Source organism: Podarcis liolepis (genome assembly GCF_965112155.1).
Source record: "Podarcis liolepis genome assembly, chromosome: 6".
In the NCBI taxonomy this organism is placed as follows: domain Eukaryota; kingdom Metazoa; phylum Chordata; class Lepidosauria; order Squamata; family Lacertidae; genus Podarcis; species Podarcis liolepis.
Genome location: NC_139559.1, coordinates 43,241,749 through 43,260,042, shown reverse-complemented (window position 1 = coordinate 43,260,042; position 18,294 = coordinate 43,241,749). Strand labels below are relative to the sequence as shown.

At 44.0% G+C, this 18,294-nt stretch overlaps 1 protein-coding gene across 2 annotated transcripts in view; it reads right to left on the bottom strand.

The window, feature by feature from the left end:
• Positions 1–6,539: 6,539 nt before the first annotated feature.
• Positions 6,540–18,294, bottom strand: part of FMOD (fibromodulin) — a 74,514-nt gene continuing 62,759 nt past the window's right edge. For both annotated transcript variants that reach the window (XM_083508677.1, XM_083508678.1), the window contains exons 2-3: positions 16,882–17,893; positions 6,540–8,617 (exon numbers count right to left, since the gene is read on the bottom strand). In XM_083508677.1, the coding sequence (XP_083364803.1) occupies positions 8,466–8,617; positions 16,882–17,893 (1,164 nt within the window). In that variant the 3' untranslated portion in view covers positions 6,540–8,465. The remainder of the gene's footprint in view (positions 8,618–16,881; positions 17,894–18,294) is intronic.

Sequence of the window (18,294 nt, the reverse complement as noted above, 5' to 3'; positions counted from 1 at the left end):
CCTTGCCCATCCTGGCTTATAAAAGCTAGCCGGGAAGGGCTGGGCGATGGGCTCTGCGGGGTGGTGAATGCTTCCCTCTGTGAGGGAACATTCCCAGATCCGCTGAAAGAGGCGGTCATTAAACCGCTTCTTAAAAAACCATCTTTAGACCCGGCCAGTATGGCCAACTATCGCCCAGTCTCAAACCTTCCATTCTTGGGCAAGGTGATTGAGCGTGTGGTTGCTGAACAACTCCAGGCACGCCTGGAGGATGCGGACCATTTGGATCCCTTCCAATCAGGGTTCAGGCCTCATCATGGGACTGAAACTGCCTTGGTCGCACTGGTTGATGATCTCCGGCGAGCTAGGGACAAAGGTGAGAGTTGTTTCCTAGTTCTGCTGGATCTCTCAGCGGCCTTTGATACAATCGACCATAACATCCTTCTGGACCGTCTAGAGGGGTTGGGAGCTGGGGGCACTGTTATACAGTGGTTTCGCTCCTTTCTCCTGGGCCATGTTCAGAAAGTGGTGGTGGGGGATGAGTGTTCAGACCCTTGGGCCCTCACTTGTGGGGTGCCTCAGGGTTCCGTCCTCTCCCCCATGCTTTTTAACATCTATATGAAGCCGCTGGGAGAGATCATCAGGGGGTTTGGACTGGGTGTCCATCAATATGCAGATGATACCCAGCTCTACCTTTCTTTCAAATCAGAACCAGTGAAGGCGGTGAAGGTCCTGTGTGAGTGCCTGGAGGCGGTTGGAGGATGGATGGCGGCTAATGGATTGAAGTTGAATCCTGACAAGACAGAAGTACTGTTTTTGGGGGACAGGGGGCGGGCTGGTGTGGAGGACTCCCTGGTCCTGAATGGGGTAACTGTGCCCCTGAAGGACCAGGTGCGTAGCCTGGGAGTCATTTTGGACTCACAGCTGTCCATGGAGGCACAGGTCAATTCTGTATCCAGGGCAGCTGTCTACCAACTCCACCTGGTACGCAGGCTGAGACCCTACCTGCCCGCTGACTGTCTGGCCAGAGTGGTGCATGCTCTAGTTATCTCCCGCTTGGACTACTGCAATGCGCTCTACGTGGGGCTACCTTTGAAGGTGACTCGGAAACTACAACTAATCCAGAATGCGGCAGCTAGACTGGTGACTGGGGGCGGCCGCCGAGACCACATAACACCGGTCTTGAAAGACCTACATTGGCTCCCAGTACGTTTCTGAGCACAATTCAAAGTGTTGGTGTTGACCTTTAAAGCCCTAAACGGCTTCGGCCCAGTATACCTGAAGGAGCGTCTCCACCCCCATCATTCTGCCCGGACACTGAGGTCCAGCGCCGAGGGCCTTCTGGCGGTTCCCTCATTGCGAGAAGCGAAGCTACAGGGAACCAGGCAGAGGGCCTTTTCGGTGGTGGCGCCCGCCCTGTGGAATGCCCTCCCATCGGATGTCAAGGTGATGGACAACTACCTGACATTCAGAAAACATCTTAAGGCGGCCCTATTCAGGGAAGCTTTTAATGTATGATATTTTAGTGTTTTTTGGTTTCTGTGGAAGCCGCCCAGAGTGGCTGGGGAAACCCAGCCAGATGGGCGGGGTACAAATAATAAATTATTATTATTATTATTATAAGAGGTGACCAGGCAGCTCTAGAGCATCATGAGTTGCCTAGGTGAGGGCACATGGCCCTCTGTTATTTACAGAAGATAACACTGTGTTCTCTTCAACCAGTGTTTGCTGACAGCTTCTACTCGGTTTCATATGTGGCCATTCTATTGTCTTTTGGGTGAACAAGTGTGTAAGCTACTCCAGCACTAAAACTGGGGTGGGGGAGAAATCCGTTCAGTTTCTGTTTTAATGTGAGCCTGTTGAATGCACACATCCTGACTTGTGAATCAAAACACAGCTATCCTTCAAAAATACACGTGTTTCTGAATTTCACAATGCAGCTTTCCATCCAGCTTTCTTGGATGAAGCCAGTTTTCTAGTTCCATTTCATTTGGGGTTTAGGTCTGGTTTTGGCATGAAAACTGCCTTGGTCACCCTGCATGATGATCTCTGTTGGGAGACAGGGACAGTGAGTATGTTCATGTTGCTTTTCCTTGATTTCTCAGAGGTCTTCAATACTATCAACCATGGCAATCTTCTGGAGTGGCTGTCTGGGTTGGGAGTGGCAAGCAGACTAAAAGAATAATACAGTGGTACCTCGAGTTGCAAATGCCTCAGGTTACAAATGTTTCAGGCTATAAACTCCACTAAGCTGGAAGAGTTACTTTGAGTTGAGAACTTTGCCCTAGGATGAGAACAGAAATCGTGTGCCGGCGGTGCATTGGCAGCAAGAGGTCCCATTAGCGAAAGCATGCCTCTAGTTAAGAACAGTTGCAGGTTAAGAATGGACCTCCGGAACCAATTAAATTTGTAACTAGAGGTACCACTGTAGTAACAACAACAACAATGCAAAAATGTATATATCAGGGAAAAGAGTGACCACAAAATGTGTATATTAATGAAATCACTGCCAAATGCATTATGTTAGGGGGAACAGAAGGCAAAAATAGCTATATTAGGAAAAATTGTGTACAAAAATGTACTGTTAGGAAAAATGTGTATGAAAATGAATATTGGTTTTTGTGAGGACTTTATTTTATTTTTATTTTTTTGCAAACTGTTGAGGAAATTGGGCAAACTGAATTTAAGATTGGAAAAAGGAGGAAATGAGAGGAACTGAAACTGACAGGTTCATCCATCGCTAACTGGAATGCAACTGGGGTTTGGCAGGTGGGCCAGAGTGGAAGTGGGAGGTGATGGCAGGTGTTTTAGGATCAACTGCTGCCCACCTTGTGTCACCTGGTCTTTCCCCGAAGTCCTGAGGACAAGACTGTCCATGAGCCACCAGGTGAGGCCACAATTTAGAGGTGGGAAGGACTTGGGCACTGAAAATGTCATTTTTCTTTGGAATGCTGCAGAGGTGGGTTTGGAAAGGGGTTCAGTGCCCTAAAAAAGATGACAGAGATAGATGGAGAGTTAAGCGGGATTTAGGGAAGCTCCTCATAGGCGCCGACTCCATGGGGCCTGAGGGGGCCCGAGCCCCCTCAAAAATTCGTTTGGGGGGGCTCCGCCCCCCAATAATCTCAGGCGCCCAGCAGAGCGCCACCACCGCCCCTCCCCCAGCCCAAAATGCACAGGGTCGGGCTGCATGCCTCCTGCCCTCCCTCCCGAGCAAAAGCTCCACCCAATTTCCTTCGGAGCTGATTAATAGGCGCAGCACGCTCTCCCCTATTCGCTCACGAGGAGGCGGCGCCACTTTATCTGCATATTCATGAGCTTATTTATTATTCATGAGCTTTCGCGGGCTCCCCCAATATTTTTTATAAGTCGGCGCCCCTGAAGCTCCTGTTGCCCTTCCAGGAGGGATTAAGCTTTCAACTGCTCAGTTCTATAGGGATAATGGGATCAACCTGTCTGTTAAAGGGTATGACCTGTTTATAAAGGATTTTCACCAATGCCCTCATGGCTTTTTAGTCAGCAGGTGGGGAGGGAAAAACTAAACATTAGCTAGCCCCAACCTATAGCAGGAATGGTAAGAGAATGGGGTATTTTAGGCTCGGCCTAGTGAGCATGCTTGGGGTTAAGATGGGGGGATTTTCCAGACAACCTGTTTTATTCAGACTGATTTGTTTAGTTCTCGACATTTCTGCAACTATCTGTAATATATATATTTTTAAAATGAAAATTTCTTCTAATAAACAGTTTAGTGTGCTCTTTGGATTAATATGCACATTTTTGCAAGGCAATATCCTTTAATATATTGTGTTTTGGATGTTGTTTTCACTTATATAGGCTTTTTGGTGGCCACTTTGCCCTGGCATATGTACACCTACTTGGGTGAGAAACTGCACTGCAAGATTCGGAGAAGTGCAAATTTGGAAGGATGCCTGTGTTTCAGTTTGTGTATTGTAAAATAAAATACAAACTTGCTAATTTCACCTTTAAATGCTACTTTTATTTCTCCTCCATCTCTATCCCTGGCCACTTCATCTCAGCTGAGATTGCCCAGCTAAGGTGAGATGAAGCAATGTTCCCTCCTTTAAGGAGAGGAAGTGAGGCAAGGCACAGATAATTTCACTGACTTATTCAGTGCTGTGACCCATGATGCAGCTGCCCAGCTAAAGTAGACAGTGTCTTCAAGCTTGCTCCATCTTCTATGTGATGACCCTTTAAATGTTTGAAGATAGCTATCATATCTCATATCTCTCTCCTCTTATCCAGGCTTAAACATACCCAATTCCCTCAGCTTTTCCTCATAAGGCTTGGTTTTCAGACCCTTTATCATCTTGGTTGCCTTCCTCTGCACACGTTCCAGCTTGTCAATATCCTTCTTAAATTGTGGTGCCCAGAACTGGACACAGTATTCTAGGTGTGGTCTGACCAAGGCAGAATAGAGTGGTATTATTACTTACCTTGACCAGGACACTATATTTCAGTTGACGCAGCTGGGAGAACACACACAATTCCACTGGCAGCAACCCAGACATGTGGTACTGTTCAAAAAGAGGCTGAAGAGTAGGTATGTTAACTTGTAGGGTTGTGGCATATAAGAAAACAAACTTGATTTATTCAATGTTGAAGCGTTTAATATTTTGCTGCAAGTGCCAAGTTTCTGCCACTAGAGGGCAAAACTAGATCACATGATTTCTGTTGCTGATTAATTGCATACCTCCCAGTGTTTCAGAAATAAAAGTAAGGTTGCTTTTGGTTCCTTGCAGCACCCTTATTCCCACACCAAGAATGGCTACTGGGCATGGTGGAATCTGTGCCAAGCTCAGTTTTGGCATCTTGTTTCAATGCCAAGGCTTAATCCAGGAATATCTGAAGCATTTAAAACACCCCTGAACAAAATCAGAATGCATTTAAACCACCATTTAGTATGCAGATAAAGTCTGCAGATTTCTAGATCAGAGGATATTCCTTTCAGACACATATGAACCTGAGCTTCTAGAAATTAATTAAGCAGTACTGATAGAGTCTTCACTTGCCAGTGTTGCAGATTGCTGAAAGCTCTGCTTACTGTATATATTGTATTCTTAAACAGGGCTGCCATACATTTGGGATTTCAAAGGCGGAACTGACATCTGGGAGGAATTTTCGAAAGGCAAGAAACGTTTTTTTTTGGCTCAACAACTTTTGAGTTTTTGAAATATGGCAGCCCTATCCTAAACCTTACAGCTGATGTTTACAAACCAATTTAAAAGGTCAGGAAATAGCTGAAGGACTTGGAGTGATCTGAATGGGTGGGGCTAACAGTGAACCTTTTCCCCTCACCCTTGCTGGGAGGAGGAGAGGGACATAAAGTCTCTGTGTGTGAGGCAACAGAAGCAGCAGTGTTTTGCAGGGGCAGGCAGAGACCAGAAGACACAGGCAGAGGGCTGTAGCTGGAGGCATCTGGGAGTAGGGTGCAGGTATATTTCTCTGGTGGATAGCATCTCTATTGCCTGGTAGGAGTGTGTATCCAGTTGCCTCCATCTATGTTCTCTATCTGATATCACAAAGCAGCACATGTCTCTGTGCTTTCTCTTCCAAACTGCAAATAGCAGTGGCCCATTTGGTAAAGTGGGGAATGTCACCATACTTAACAGTTGAAGGCAAAGTTTGCCAGCTGCTGCGTGTGAAACGAGTTGCTATTCACTTCAAGGTGCCTTATGTTGCATTCCTGTGCACACTTATCTGGAAATAATTCACTTCTTTTCTTCAGCTGAAGTGTTGTATTTTCCATTATTATTATTATTATTTTGTCATAGCTGTAATTCTTTTACATTTTGACAGGATTGGATGCAATTTGCAGCTGCATTAGATGACGCCTGACAAATTTCAGACGAATGGGTGCAGTGATAAGGCAATTCACACAGTGCAATACCTCCCTATCCTGGCTCAGTTTCTAAAGTGGAAATTTTCCAGTGTGAATACTGATTAGAGATAATCTAAACAGGAGGATATTTTGTGAAGAAACATATTTTTATAACCACAGTGATCGCCAGACCCTTTTAAAGGTGTGTCTGTCTTTGCATCTTGCTGCACTTCCAGTCTAGCCATAAACATTAAAGCAAGAAGTTTGCAATGCAGTACCAGACCCCTTTCCTAGAGAATAAAATGCGATATGAGAAGTTTCCTAGCGAGATCTCCCTCCTTTGTCTGCATGGTCTACACTGATCATGCTCATGCCGGGACTGCTGAGCTGGGGCTCGTGTGTGGCTGGGCATGCGGAGAAGGGACACAGTAACTAAATATAAGTATCTGATTCCCCAAATGTCCTATGAAGAAACAAGTTCAGGACTCAACTATACAGCTGCAAATCAAACATTTTAAGTGTGTTTTAAGTGCAATATAAAATGTGACACTAGATAGCGATGGTGAGCCTTATGGAAGATTCAATGTATTTTTAAAAACTTTAAAGCATTTTCAGATTCCACTTTAATCTCTTCCAATCATCCAAGGGAGGCTTCATTTGTTTCCTTGATCACGTCAGATATTTCAGATCTAACCTGGTAAATGGTAGTTTCGAAGGCATCCCATGCAATTACAAAAAGGGTTTTATTGATCAGTAATGATATCTACAATTCATGCTTTTATATATTTCTTTTATATTATCAGCATACACTTTAAACACAAGGCAGTTTCGATGGCATTTTGAGCTTCCCAAGATCCCCTTAAAACTCACTTGCTCCTCCTTCTACGTCTCTTCTCCTCCGTGAGCCACACACAAATGAAAGGATTCAGTGACTATGGGGGGAGAACCTCGAGACGAAAGACGCATACATTCTTAGAGCAAGACTTGGTGCTGCCATGTGTATGAAATTCAGCTGAGACGACTCTATAGCCAAGCAAACAAGTTACAACAAATGCAATGAAACACATGGGACGCTAGAATGGGATTCTGTTGTACAAAACAATCTGGGATACAACTTTTATTGAACTGCAATACCTGAATGGGCACTTGCAGAGCAGTACAATTATAAAGCCCCCAGTTTCTCATGCTATGCTGGCAAGTCAAGTCATCTGCTTTACTGAATGATGGTGAGTCTTGCCAGGTATTTTAATGCCAACTTGGCTCATGTTGTATTTTATAACAGGCCAGGAATGTTGCTTCAATAACTGCAGCATTCTTTATATGCACCCAAGGAGTGCATGGAAAGTAATATGTCTTCTGCAAGCACTGGCTAATAAACTGAACTGCATTATAGCAGAGGGTGGAAAAAAACTTTCCTGTCTGGGTTGGAAAAGATTAATGATATGCAGTGTGTTCGAAGCCCCAACTGAGGCTTAATGCTATCAAAAATTTACAAATCCATAAAAAATTATTTCCTCTGAAAATGAAAGCATTTTTCCTCATACAATTATGGTACAGACAGAGGAAATTTTCTACATGTATGATGGACCTACACGTATAAACAATAAAAGCTATATCAGATTGTGGGTACCCTTTTATTATTTGATCCAATGGCTGCTATTTATCTAAATGCAACAGTGTCAAAATCCCCGCTGGATTAAATCTTTCTGTTATTACAGATTGCACAAAACTGGAAGAAATAAGAATTAAAAATCAATAAGGAGAATAATACATGGTTGTTAAATTGGAGAAAATGTAAGGATGGTAAAGAATGGGGAAGTTGCTCCCTCTGGAACTGCAAGAATATCAGAATACATTTGTATCTTTCCAGGCTAAATTGTGAACACATTGTGGATGATATTAGTTTGCTAAGATTAGATAACTTACATTATTGCATTTATTTGTAGGACTTTTAATCAGCATAGAAAACCAAATAAAGTGAAAAGAGGGGGAGAAAAAACCAAGTCATCACCAGGGGAGCTCTATTCATCTTTGAAAACCAGCTAAAGACCTGGATCCTCTCGTGTTAGTAATTTTCTCTCTCCTTTTCTCTTCTCCCCATTTCCCCACCCTCTTGTCTCTAATTGCTCCTTGCTGTGTGGGCAACTGTTTAATCTGTTTTCATTTTGTTTGGATTCAATCTCATCCGCCCCCACCGTGTGCACACTCTTTCTCTCATGGCGACCCTCCTACAAGGAAAAACAAATCCCAAAGGCATTCCAGCTGGCACCAAACTTCTAAAGCTATACATGTGAAATGAAACAAAAGCTTGCCTTACCACCCACCTAAATGGAGAGATACACGCTGCCTGACAGCATGAAGACCAGATAACTGATTAGTTGCTGAAGAACAGGAGACTGAAAGAAGGTGGGCAAAAAAATAATATTATTTTTTTTGCCTGCATAGTTGTTGTCACCTGACTGGCTAATAATGGGGCAGCATCTGTTGGATCTAGCTTATCAACCCCACTGACATTATACAAATGCAGAAGCTGAGTCAAATGAAGCAGCGTTAAAATTGAGAATGTCGGCCTCTGCTCTCCCGTGTGATCGCAGGAGGGGTCTGGCCTTGTAAGGAGGGAAGGGGTTAAGGAAAGGATCTGGAGCAATGGCTAAATCTCTATTACGCTCGCCCATCGCAGGCAGAGTGGGGCGTCGGAGGGCAGGTTATTCCGACGGAGCTCATTCCCGTCCAACCTCAAAACTTGTAGCCTGGAAAAATTCATGATGTCTACGATGGTGCAGAAGCTGCTGATGGTGAATTCTGGGAAGAAGAAGAAGAAGAAAGGAATCTCGCATCACTTCTGCTCTTTTAACCAAATGTCTGGATTAGTGCTTTTCAAGTGTTAATATGAACTATATGCACACACAGGCAAACAACCGCATGAGTATCTAATTCCCAATTCAGGAATGAGCCGGTTCCTGAGGAGCTGCAGTTATCCTAAAACTGTATACACCCCAAGAGTAGCGTTTTCACCACCTGCTTTGCAGAAGAAAAGGTACCATATGTAAAATTATCATGGTAATTTGCTGGAAATTCAGCACACTGACCTTTGACGTCTCCGCGAGGATGAAGCCTGAGTAAAGAGCAGATTTTCTTTAGCTAGTCTGCTGAGCTCCTGCCATAAAGCTGACGCAGCAGGAGCTGCTGGAGGATTTAATATTTTTGAAGGCCTAACGTTTTAGGCCATTTTCATGGATGATAGAGAAATCACAGTTTAAATTGCACCCTATTCCATGAAGAATCACAAATACCAGGGATTAGGGACATTTTATACACTGTAGCATTTTTGCATTCTGAATTCAACTCAGTTCCATCTTTTAGACTGAGAGGTGGTTTTTCCTCCTCCCCAGAGGAACTGGGATCCAGAAAATAAAGGGTCAGTTACAGCAGTACACACTGTTCGTCCTGTAATTTCTTCTGGAATTGCCCCCCACCCCTGCCTTCTCCCAACGTTCACGGCTGAGGAAAGTCGGGACTGTCCACTTGGCTACAGAATGTTAGTAGTCCAGAAAACTTAACTTTGGAGGTTTTTAAGCAGAGGTTGGGTGGGGGGCATCTATCATGTATGGTCTAGTTGAGATCCCTGCATTGCAACTCTACAATTCTATGATAGACAGAGTGGTTATTGTAGCTTAAAGCTGAACAGCAATGACAGTGTTGTTAAATAATCCACCCCTGGAAGCACCCCAGCAATTCTTCCCGGGGTGTTTATTAAGCATTCAACCAGATTTGCTTGCACAAAGTTTGCATGGTAGTTAGTCTATGTCTAGTCTTTTTTGAGCTCCCCTCCCCTATTTGTTTACAGTGGTTATATGCCACTGAGTATTAATCCTGATTGGCTTGTGGGGTGTTTACATGTCTTCCTCTTAATCATTTATTTGTCCCACAATTTTCAAAGCATTTCCTCATCTGTTTCCAAACCACAAAAAGTCAGGACCTTTTAAAGGTAGATTTCTTGTGCTAGGATGGCAGAGTTCTACTTGTGCAAATCAAAAGTTCCGATACACTTGAATCCCTCCCATAAAATTGTGACAGTCTGGGGCCATCTTTAGGCTCTCTCGCATGCAATATGCTACTTTGAGATCTGCATCTAGAAGCTTAAAGAAGGGTTAAAAAGTATTCTTACTATTAATCAGGGCTTATCCCCCAGCCAGAACTCACCAGAACTCAGTTCCGGCACCTCTCAGGGGGGCGCCATTGCCCTTAAAAGAGAACAAGGAAGCCACCTCTTTTTCTAGAGAAATAGCACTGCTGCTAGTTAACACAATGGTTGCATACAAGCCACACATTTAAAGCACGCTACTTCCCCTAAAGAATTTTGGGAATTGTAATTGGTCAAGGGTGGTGGGAATTATAGCTTTATGAGAAACTACCATTTTCAGGATTCCTTGGGGAGAGTTATGTGCTTTAAATGCGCTTCATATGTATGGTGTGCAATTTAGCCTTTGTGTAAATGAACTAATATTATTAGTATATTATTTTATTGCTTACTCTCTTTTCCATCTTCCTTCCATTCATTGATTGCCTTTCTCCTGTCAATGGACCCAGCCTTTTTGTTGTTTACTCCATAAAGTGCTTTGCATCTCGATGGGCACTATATGAAGGACAGCAATGCTTCATGGAAGCTGAAATATCTCTGGGAAAAGGATTCCCTGCTGTCAAGAGAATACAAGGAGACCATGCAGAATACTAGACCCAAGCTCTAGCATCCCTCTCTGTTGTTGTTTTTTAAATAGAAGCACCCCTAATCCTTCAGTGCGGGGAAATGGATTAATGGAGTTGTGCGTCCTGCTGCAATGCTTCTTATAAGCAGCCAGAGGGCAACCAAAGTCTAGAACTTGGCAGCAAATTTATACATTTCCTTGAAACAGCTGCTCCCGCTTTAAAACCGGGGGAAAAAACTGCATATGCTGTAAGGGCAGTATAACACTGGACAGATTTGGAAATGCAAGAGTCCATCTTTCATACTTTGTTGAGGAAGGGGAAGGCTGCTGGCTGGGCCAGATATGCCTTGGATGATTGGGGAAGAGCAGAAGTATGCAAGGCCATTGCAAGCTGCCATGCTGGCTGAGTCAGGCCAGCAGTCCACATGAAAGCATTCTGGCTTCCCACAGTTGCCTGACTGATGCCATATGCAAGCTTGCTGCCTAGGCATGAGATCCATCTTTTATTGGTTGCTAAATATATACCTTATTTGATTTCCCAGGTTTATATCCTGCCTTTCTTCCACCGTGAGACCCATGGTGGTGTAATTTATGGTTCACAGGAGCTCTACAATCCAGGTACTGATTTGCTTACCTTCAGCAAATCCCATGTGCCTTCAGACCACACTCTCTTGGAACCTGGTGACTGACCTTTTGGCTAGCATGAAGCAAAGTGCACGCTTCTCCATGCACTCGCAGAATCATTTGCAAATACATTTACTCTCATGGCTGAACAAACATCTTTTGACAATAAATCTCCCAAGTGAATTATTGTATTGGCGAAAAGTAATTCCTTTAGTGTGTTGAAAATTAGTGGATAATCCCAAGTTGCAGATACTGTGTGTGAATAGTGTCATGTTCACACTGATTGTTACCTTCTAAATATCTTAGATTGTAAGCTCCTTGGGGCAGGGACCTGTCATAGAATAGAATCATAGAGTTGGAATAGACCACAAGGGCCATCGAGTCCAACCCCCTGCCAAGCAGGAAACATCATCAGAGCACTCCTGACATATGGTTGTCAAGCCTCTGCTTGACAACCATATGCCATCTTCTGTTTTATAAAGCATCACACACACTGATGGCACTATATAGTAGTATATCAGTAGCAAATCTAAATAATCTCTCCCCTAACTCTTCACGTCTTTTACAACAGTAAGTTTGCATATGGTTTAGTTCACTTTTGTTACAATTTTTTTCTGGTGGGGGTGCTGAGCAGAGCATATGCTAGTTGGAGTCATTTTTAGCATCCATTAGCAGTGGTGCAGTTAGGTAACTTGAGGCTCCAGACTTAATGGGCTTACGGGGCCCCCTGTGTATTGCTTCACTTGATTCAAAATATGGCAAGTCAACCCTGCTGCGTCTGGGGTCCATACTACTCATTTCGGGCCCTAGATTCCCACTCCTGCCCTATAGGTGTATTTAGGATCACTACCCTCAGTGCACAGGCTTGTTTGCACAGATTCTGACACTTTTGAAAAGGAAACCTAAATCACATGGGCATTAACAAATGTATTGTTATCTGTTTAATGGGGGGTGGCCCTCAGGTCTAGGGCCTGGATGTGGCCCTCCAGGCATCTCTACCTGGCCCTCAGGACTCTCCCCAGGTCACATCCTTCCCTTGCCCTGCACACCTGGTTTAATAACTGCATGCAGCGAAAGGAGGGAGGCTCACTGATATTATGAGCTGTTAAACATCATGACCATGGGGCAAGTTCACAGTCATCATATAACGTATGGGATATGTAGGAAAGGATATGGGGCTGGTACAGGGGTTTAAGAAGGCATTGGTTTCTGCTCTGCTCTGCATTTGGCAGTGCTGTTTCCATTCAGCTGCAGTTCAGGTTCTGACAAAAATATGTTAGTCATCTTGCCGTCTGCTATGGTGAAGTTGTATATGCAGCCATGAATTACATTATCATTACATTTCCCCATTCATTTCCAATGGAAATGAAACACATTGTAAATCGGGACAGGGGTAGTCATCAATTACATGTTGTTATACATCATTTGCAGACTGAAAACAACAACAACAGTGAATACTGATTGTATTTGTTGGGTTGATTTCTATTCTAGACATGAGACAAATTAGCAAACATCGCCAATTTACACTCTTGTTTCTATTTTCATCTGAATGTTCCAACATCTCTAGGCTGGAGATAGCCAATATTTTTCAAGGGAGTTGAAAGGAGTTTGTGTGAGGCTTCACTTCCCATGCAGACATATCTCTTTTGCCATGCTATGTTGCCTGCATTGAAACAGTCCTAGTAGATTTCTGAAACAAAACAAATCCCTGCAAAACCTAATTACCAGATTCAAAAGTGGCAGAATGTACACAACAGGAGCAGTGTCCCTTATTTCAAACTGCCTTCAACTTCCAGTCTTGTCTCCTAGCCGCTGCCCAGTTTCTGCCTAAGCAGAAGTGTGTAGAGGTTGTGAACCTCTTTCAGATTTTCAGATGAAAGGGAGCTGGAGAAAGACAAATGACTATTCTTCATCTGAGATGTGCCTCAAAAGAACAGCATTCTGGCCAAGACATAAAGACACCATCAGCTTAAAAGCCCAGCAGCTACCAGGGCTATATATACCAGTAGCTGAGTTTGTTTATATATATATATATATATATATATATATATATATATATATATATATATATATATATATATAAACAAACTCAGCTACTGAGTCTTTTAGCTCTGCAGCATTCCTCATTTACTATGGAAAAAAGCAAAGGTCTTCTGAGAAACTCATTAAAAAACTTTAAAGGTCAGCTACAGAATGGTTTGAAAAATGAGTGAATAAATAAAGAGAAATCCAGAGAGATTGCCTCGTTGCCACACAGATTTGAAGCAAAACACTGAGACAAGTGCAATACTTGTCAAGCTGTTCCAAGTGCAAAGCTGTGCCTCTCCCTTCCCAAAACTGATGGCACCACTGTTTGATTAAACAGAGCAGAGTCAGCCTTTTTTGTGAGGAGCCTAAGTCTTGGCAAGTTCAACAGGTGCGAACCAACCAATAGGGAATGTATTTGCGTGGACAGGCGGAGTCCCCAGATCCTGCACGGTCCCCCCGTCATGTGGAATAACGACTCAAGCCAAGTGAGGATTCCTAGGTAAGATCCTCCCTCTATTGTGTGGGCAGGTAATCCCTCCCCTACCTGGCCTGGTCTCCTTGGCAACGCTTCCCCCAGGTGGGATTGGACAACTGACTGAGGTAGGCGGAGACCTCCAGGTATCCCACCTGAGGGAAGGCAAAGCCAAGCCTATGCTGTTGGGGCCGCTCCAGATCTAGGGGCTGCATGCGTCCATGCAAAGGGCGCCCCCCGTTTTAAGCGGGGAGCGGTCATTCTCTTCAGACCAGGGGTGGTGAACCTGTGTCCATCTGAGTGTTGTTTAATCAAACTATCATCAGCCCTGACAATTGGCTTTGCTGGCTGGGGCTGGTGGGATATGGCATCTAAAAATATCTGGAGGGACACAGGCTCCCCACTCCCTGTTCTAGACATGTGGTTTTTCAAAATACGTCCAGTTGATTTGTATGCGGTTTGGACTCCATGCAAATCTGGAGCTAAATAACAAAATGATGTAAAGAAAACTGATTAATTTTAGAAATGCCATCACTCTTGAAAGCATCAGTTTTCTTCATGCAGTACCCAGACTCATCTGCAAAGGATCTCCAAATAAAAGAGCTTTGTAAGTAAATAACTGTAAGTACTAGTAGCCATTTGTGGACTCATGCTATAAAAACATGCCATCTCCACATAACTTAAGATCACACCCTCTAACTCTCCAAGGATAGTAGTCAATAATAATTGCAAGTGAGATCGACAGTTGCTAAGGTTATTTCTTTGCATGGGCTACATTCGGACATAATACTAAACCATGGTTTATTGTATCAGCTTCCAGGTTCTCACATTTCCTCTTCACATGCAATAGAAGTAAATTTGAAGCATTTGCTCACAGTATGTAACACACTGTAATTTCCTATTTCGTGTGAATATAGAACCTCTGATATGTACAAACTAAGATATCCAACTAATTACGGACTCTTCCAGATGTGGCCATTTTAGCAGCACCTAAACACAGCTGAAAGTGGCATACAAATTCCGCTTTCAGACTTTTCTCCCATACAAAATTATTCTTTTTCACCTGCTCTAGGACTCTGATTCTATGGGGCTAATGGTTCTACAAGAACCCTGTTGTAGGAAGGGTATAAAATGTTAACCATTTGATGAGAATTCCAATGTAGATGAAAGATTAAAGGCAGCTAGAGCTGCAGTCCTATGTACATTTATTTTGAAGGAATTCTTATTACACTGCGGATTACTTCTGAATAAAAATGCACAGCAGTACTTCTCAAGTCCTGGAGAATGAAGCAAAACCAATAATTGGTCTGAAGGCTTAACACCATGATCCTTCAACAGATATGCAAAGCTAGGTCAATCAAAAATGGAATTGATTCTTATGTGACAAATTAATCTTCATTTTAAGTTGAAGAAGTTGTTTTGCTCTCTATCTAATCTGCATTACACAAACTTACTTATTTTGCTCCTTTTTTGTGGTCATCATTTTAAGACACCCATGTGCACTTGGGAGCAGAATACCACCCATTATATTTCACCTATTGCATGGCTCTTTTTTCCATATGCTCATTTCTCCTTGAAACATGAGCATGTCCCTGGCATCTATGATGACTGGCACCATGTTGAACAATCATATGCTAGATGTTAAAAATTAATAATAACGCAGCAATGAGCCCCACCTAAAAGGAAGTTGCCACTTGGTGTTGGAACCATATTCTTTCTTGTATTGATCACAGCATGGTAGGAAAATGCATATGGAAAGGAAACACTGTGGGCAAAGGCAGGCCATATATGTGTGAGGAAGGGATGGGGTGGAACAGGGGAAGGTTTTGGTCTTTTTGGCCTCAACCACAGGGAGTGAGGTTACTCCCCAGTCTGTTCCTTCTCCTAGACTGGAGAAATCACATTGGCAAAAAACTGGACTCCACAGCGCCATATGGTGTCACAGGGTTATAACGCATATAAAATGCATTCTCTTTACTAATGAAGCTGAGTCCTTAGACCAGGGATGGAGAAGCTCAGGCCCAGCGACCAAATGTGGCCCTCCTGTCCTTTCAATCTGGCCCTTGGGACTTACCCCAAGACCCCCGGCCCCAATCTCAGCCATATCCTTTCTACCCAGGCCACACACCTCACTGGCCCTCCTTTGCACCCTCCTTGAATGCTTTCCCTGGCTGGAATGTGCCCTTGAACACAGATATTGCTTCTTGCTTGCCTGGATAGACAATAGAGGGGTGTTTGTAAGTGTGTAGAAGCTAGCTTACAGCACGTAGGTAAGATTCACATTGGTTACTCTGCTCACTTTTGCCTCTGCCCACCACTGGCATGTGGCCCTCAGAAGGTTGCCCAGAAGACAATGTGGCCCTTGGACTGAGCAAGTCATGGATGCTTTAGCTGAGATCCCAGCATTGCACGGGATTGGACTAGATGACCCTTGGGGTCCCTTCCAACTCTACAATTCTATGATTCTAAAGGTCCCCTGGTTTGGTTTTCTCTCCCTGCCTCTCTCCTAGCCCCTGACTCACCTCTCTGTTATTCCCCCCACCCCATGTAGCCCCTTTCTCTTAGAGGGCCCCTTTCCACGCCTTTTATTCATTTCTTTTCAGCTGTGTCCACTTCTTGGGGCCCTTGCCAGTCCATTACCCATGAGGTGGTTCTCTTGGAATCATGAGAACTGGTTGATGGGAAGGTGGCAGGGAACAAATATCTGCCTGTCTGCTCCTCCATGGCAGGGCTACTGGTTCCCAAACAGTTCCTCTCTCTGCCTTCTGCTTCTGCTGTAACCTGCTTGAGGATCTAGGGGCTTTGGAAATGTGGGGATGCCCTTTGACAGACACACACACACACTGTACCATGTGACCTAGGAATCCAGAGACAGGAACAAAACTCACTGTTCTTGGTTTCAACTACTCTGCTCTCATTTTGTGATTTAACAATGACACTGTTTTCCCAAAGAGCCAAGAGGGCAGAGGGCAGGCCAGGGGTGGGGAATCTGTGGTCCTCCAGATGTTGGACTCCAACTTCCACCAGCCCCATCAACCATGGCCAGTGGTCAGGGAATGTGGCAGATGTCATTCAGCAACATCCAGAGAGACACTGGTCCCTAATCTAGACTCTCCAAATCACTTTGCTCTGTTTTAGCCATTAAAAAATAGCTTGCATATTGTGTTCCAATACAACTTTAAAATCACTAAAATGCAACTCTAAAATCACTCAACATCCAGAATGCTGTTGCTCACCATTTATTTTGTTTCCTTGGAGATAGAGATTCTCGAGGCTTGTACTGACTCGTGGTATCTTCTGAAGCCTGTTGTACGAGAGATCTAGCTCCAGGAGGTTACTTGCATTAAAAGCATTGGGGGAGACTCCTTCATTTGTCAGGCTATTATGAGAAAGACGTACATAGAGCAACTTGGGGGAGACTTTGAAGAAATCATCGGGGATAGTTTGTATGTGATTATACTCCAGATACAGCTGCTCCAAGGCAATCGGAAGGCCATCGGGGACTCTCCTGAGCTGGTTATAGCTCAGGTCTGCAAGAATCAAAGACTTCAACCCCTTGAGGTTTGAACCAATTTCATGGATCTGGTTGTGGCTGAGATAGAGGGCGGTGAGGTTCTCTAGGCCTTCAAGAGCATTGGATGGCACCTTGGAGATTTGATTATAAGCCAGGTGAAGCTCTCGCAGTGACCGTGGTAAAGGGGTAGGCATCTTGGTCAAGTTGTTGTGGTCAAGGTATAGCCTCTCTAGGTTCTTGAGCTTGGCAAAGACCTTCTTTCCCATTTTCTCACTGGTTATTTGATTGCCGTGCAACGCAAGCCACTCAAGGTTGGTAGCATTGTCAAAGGCTCCCTCTTGGATAGCCCCAATTTGGTTGTTCTGGAAGTAGGCGTATTTCATCCGGGAAGGCACAAAAGGAAGATATCTGAGGTTGCGAGAGTCACAATACATAGCAGAAGAGAAGTTGGGTGGGCATTCGCATTCTTGGGGGCATTCCCTGGAAACAGGTGGTTCAGGGACAGGCTCCCCAACAGAGGACCCAGCTGGCACATAAGAGTAAGAAGAATATGGGGGAACCTCATCTTCATAATATGGAGAATAGCTGTAAGAAGAGGATTGGCTGCGTAAATAGTGCTGTAGCCAGGCCATGTCCTCATACTGATCGTCGTACTGGCTCAAGGACACTCGGCAGAGGCCAACTATAATCAGAACAGAAGCCCAGTGCATTATTGCCACAAGCTTTGGACCAACCTAAAGAAAAAGGTGCAACAAGGAAGAGGGAAAAATCAACCACAGAAAATGTTAACTCAGGGATACACAAATTAAATAGCAGTCACAAACGTATGTTAAGGGGGCTGAGGCTTCACACATGTATTAAGCATGATTGATTTCCATTGATTTCTGCACAGGGCCAGTTTATGCAATCAAGATAATCAAGCAGTAAAGCTTTTCAGGTCAGGCTGCAGGTATATATGTATATAATACACAGCTATTTAACAGGCAGAATTGCATGCTTACATATTCCTCCTTCCCCTACTCACAGCAAAGGCTCAAAAGTTTTAGGTGCTAGCTTTATACCTACCAGGAAGTTTTCCTCCCTTCATGGGGGAGCATTCAACCCTGCCCTGAAATGATGCAGCCCAAGAAAGCGT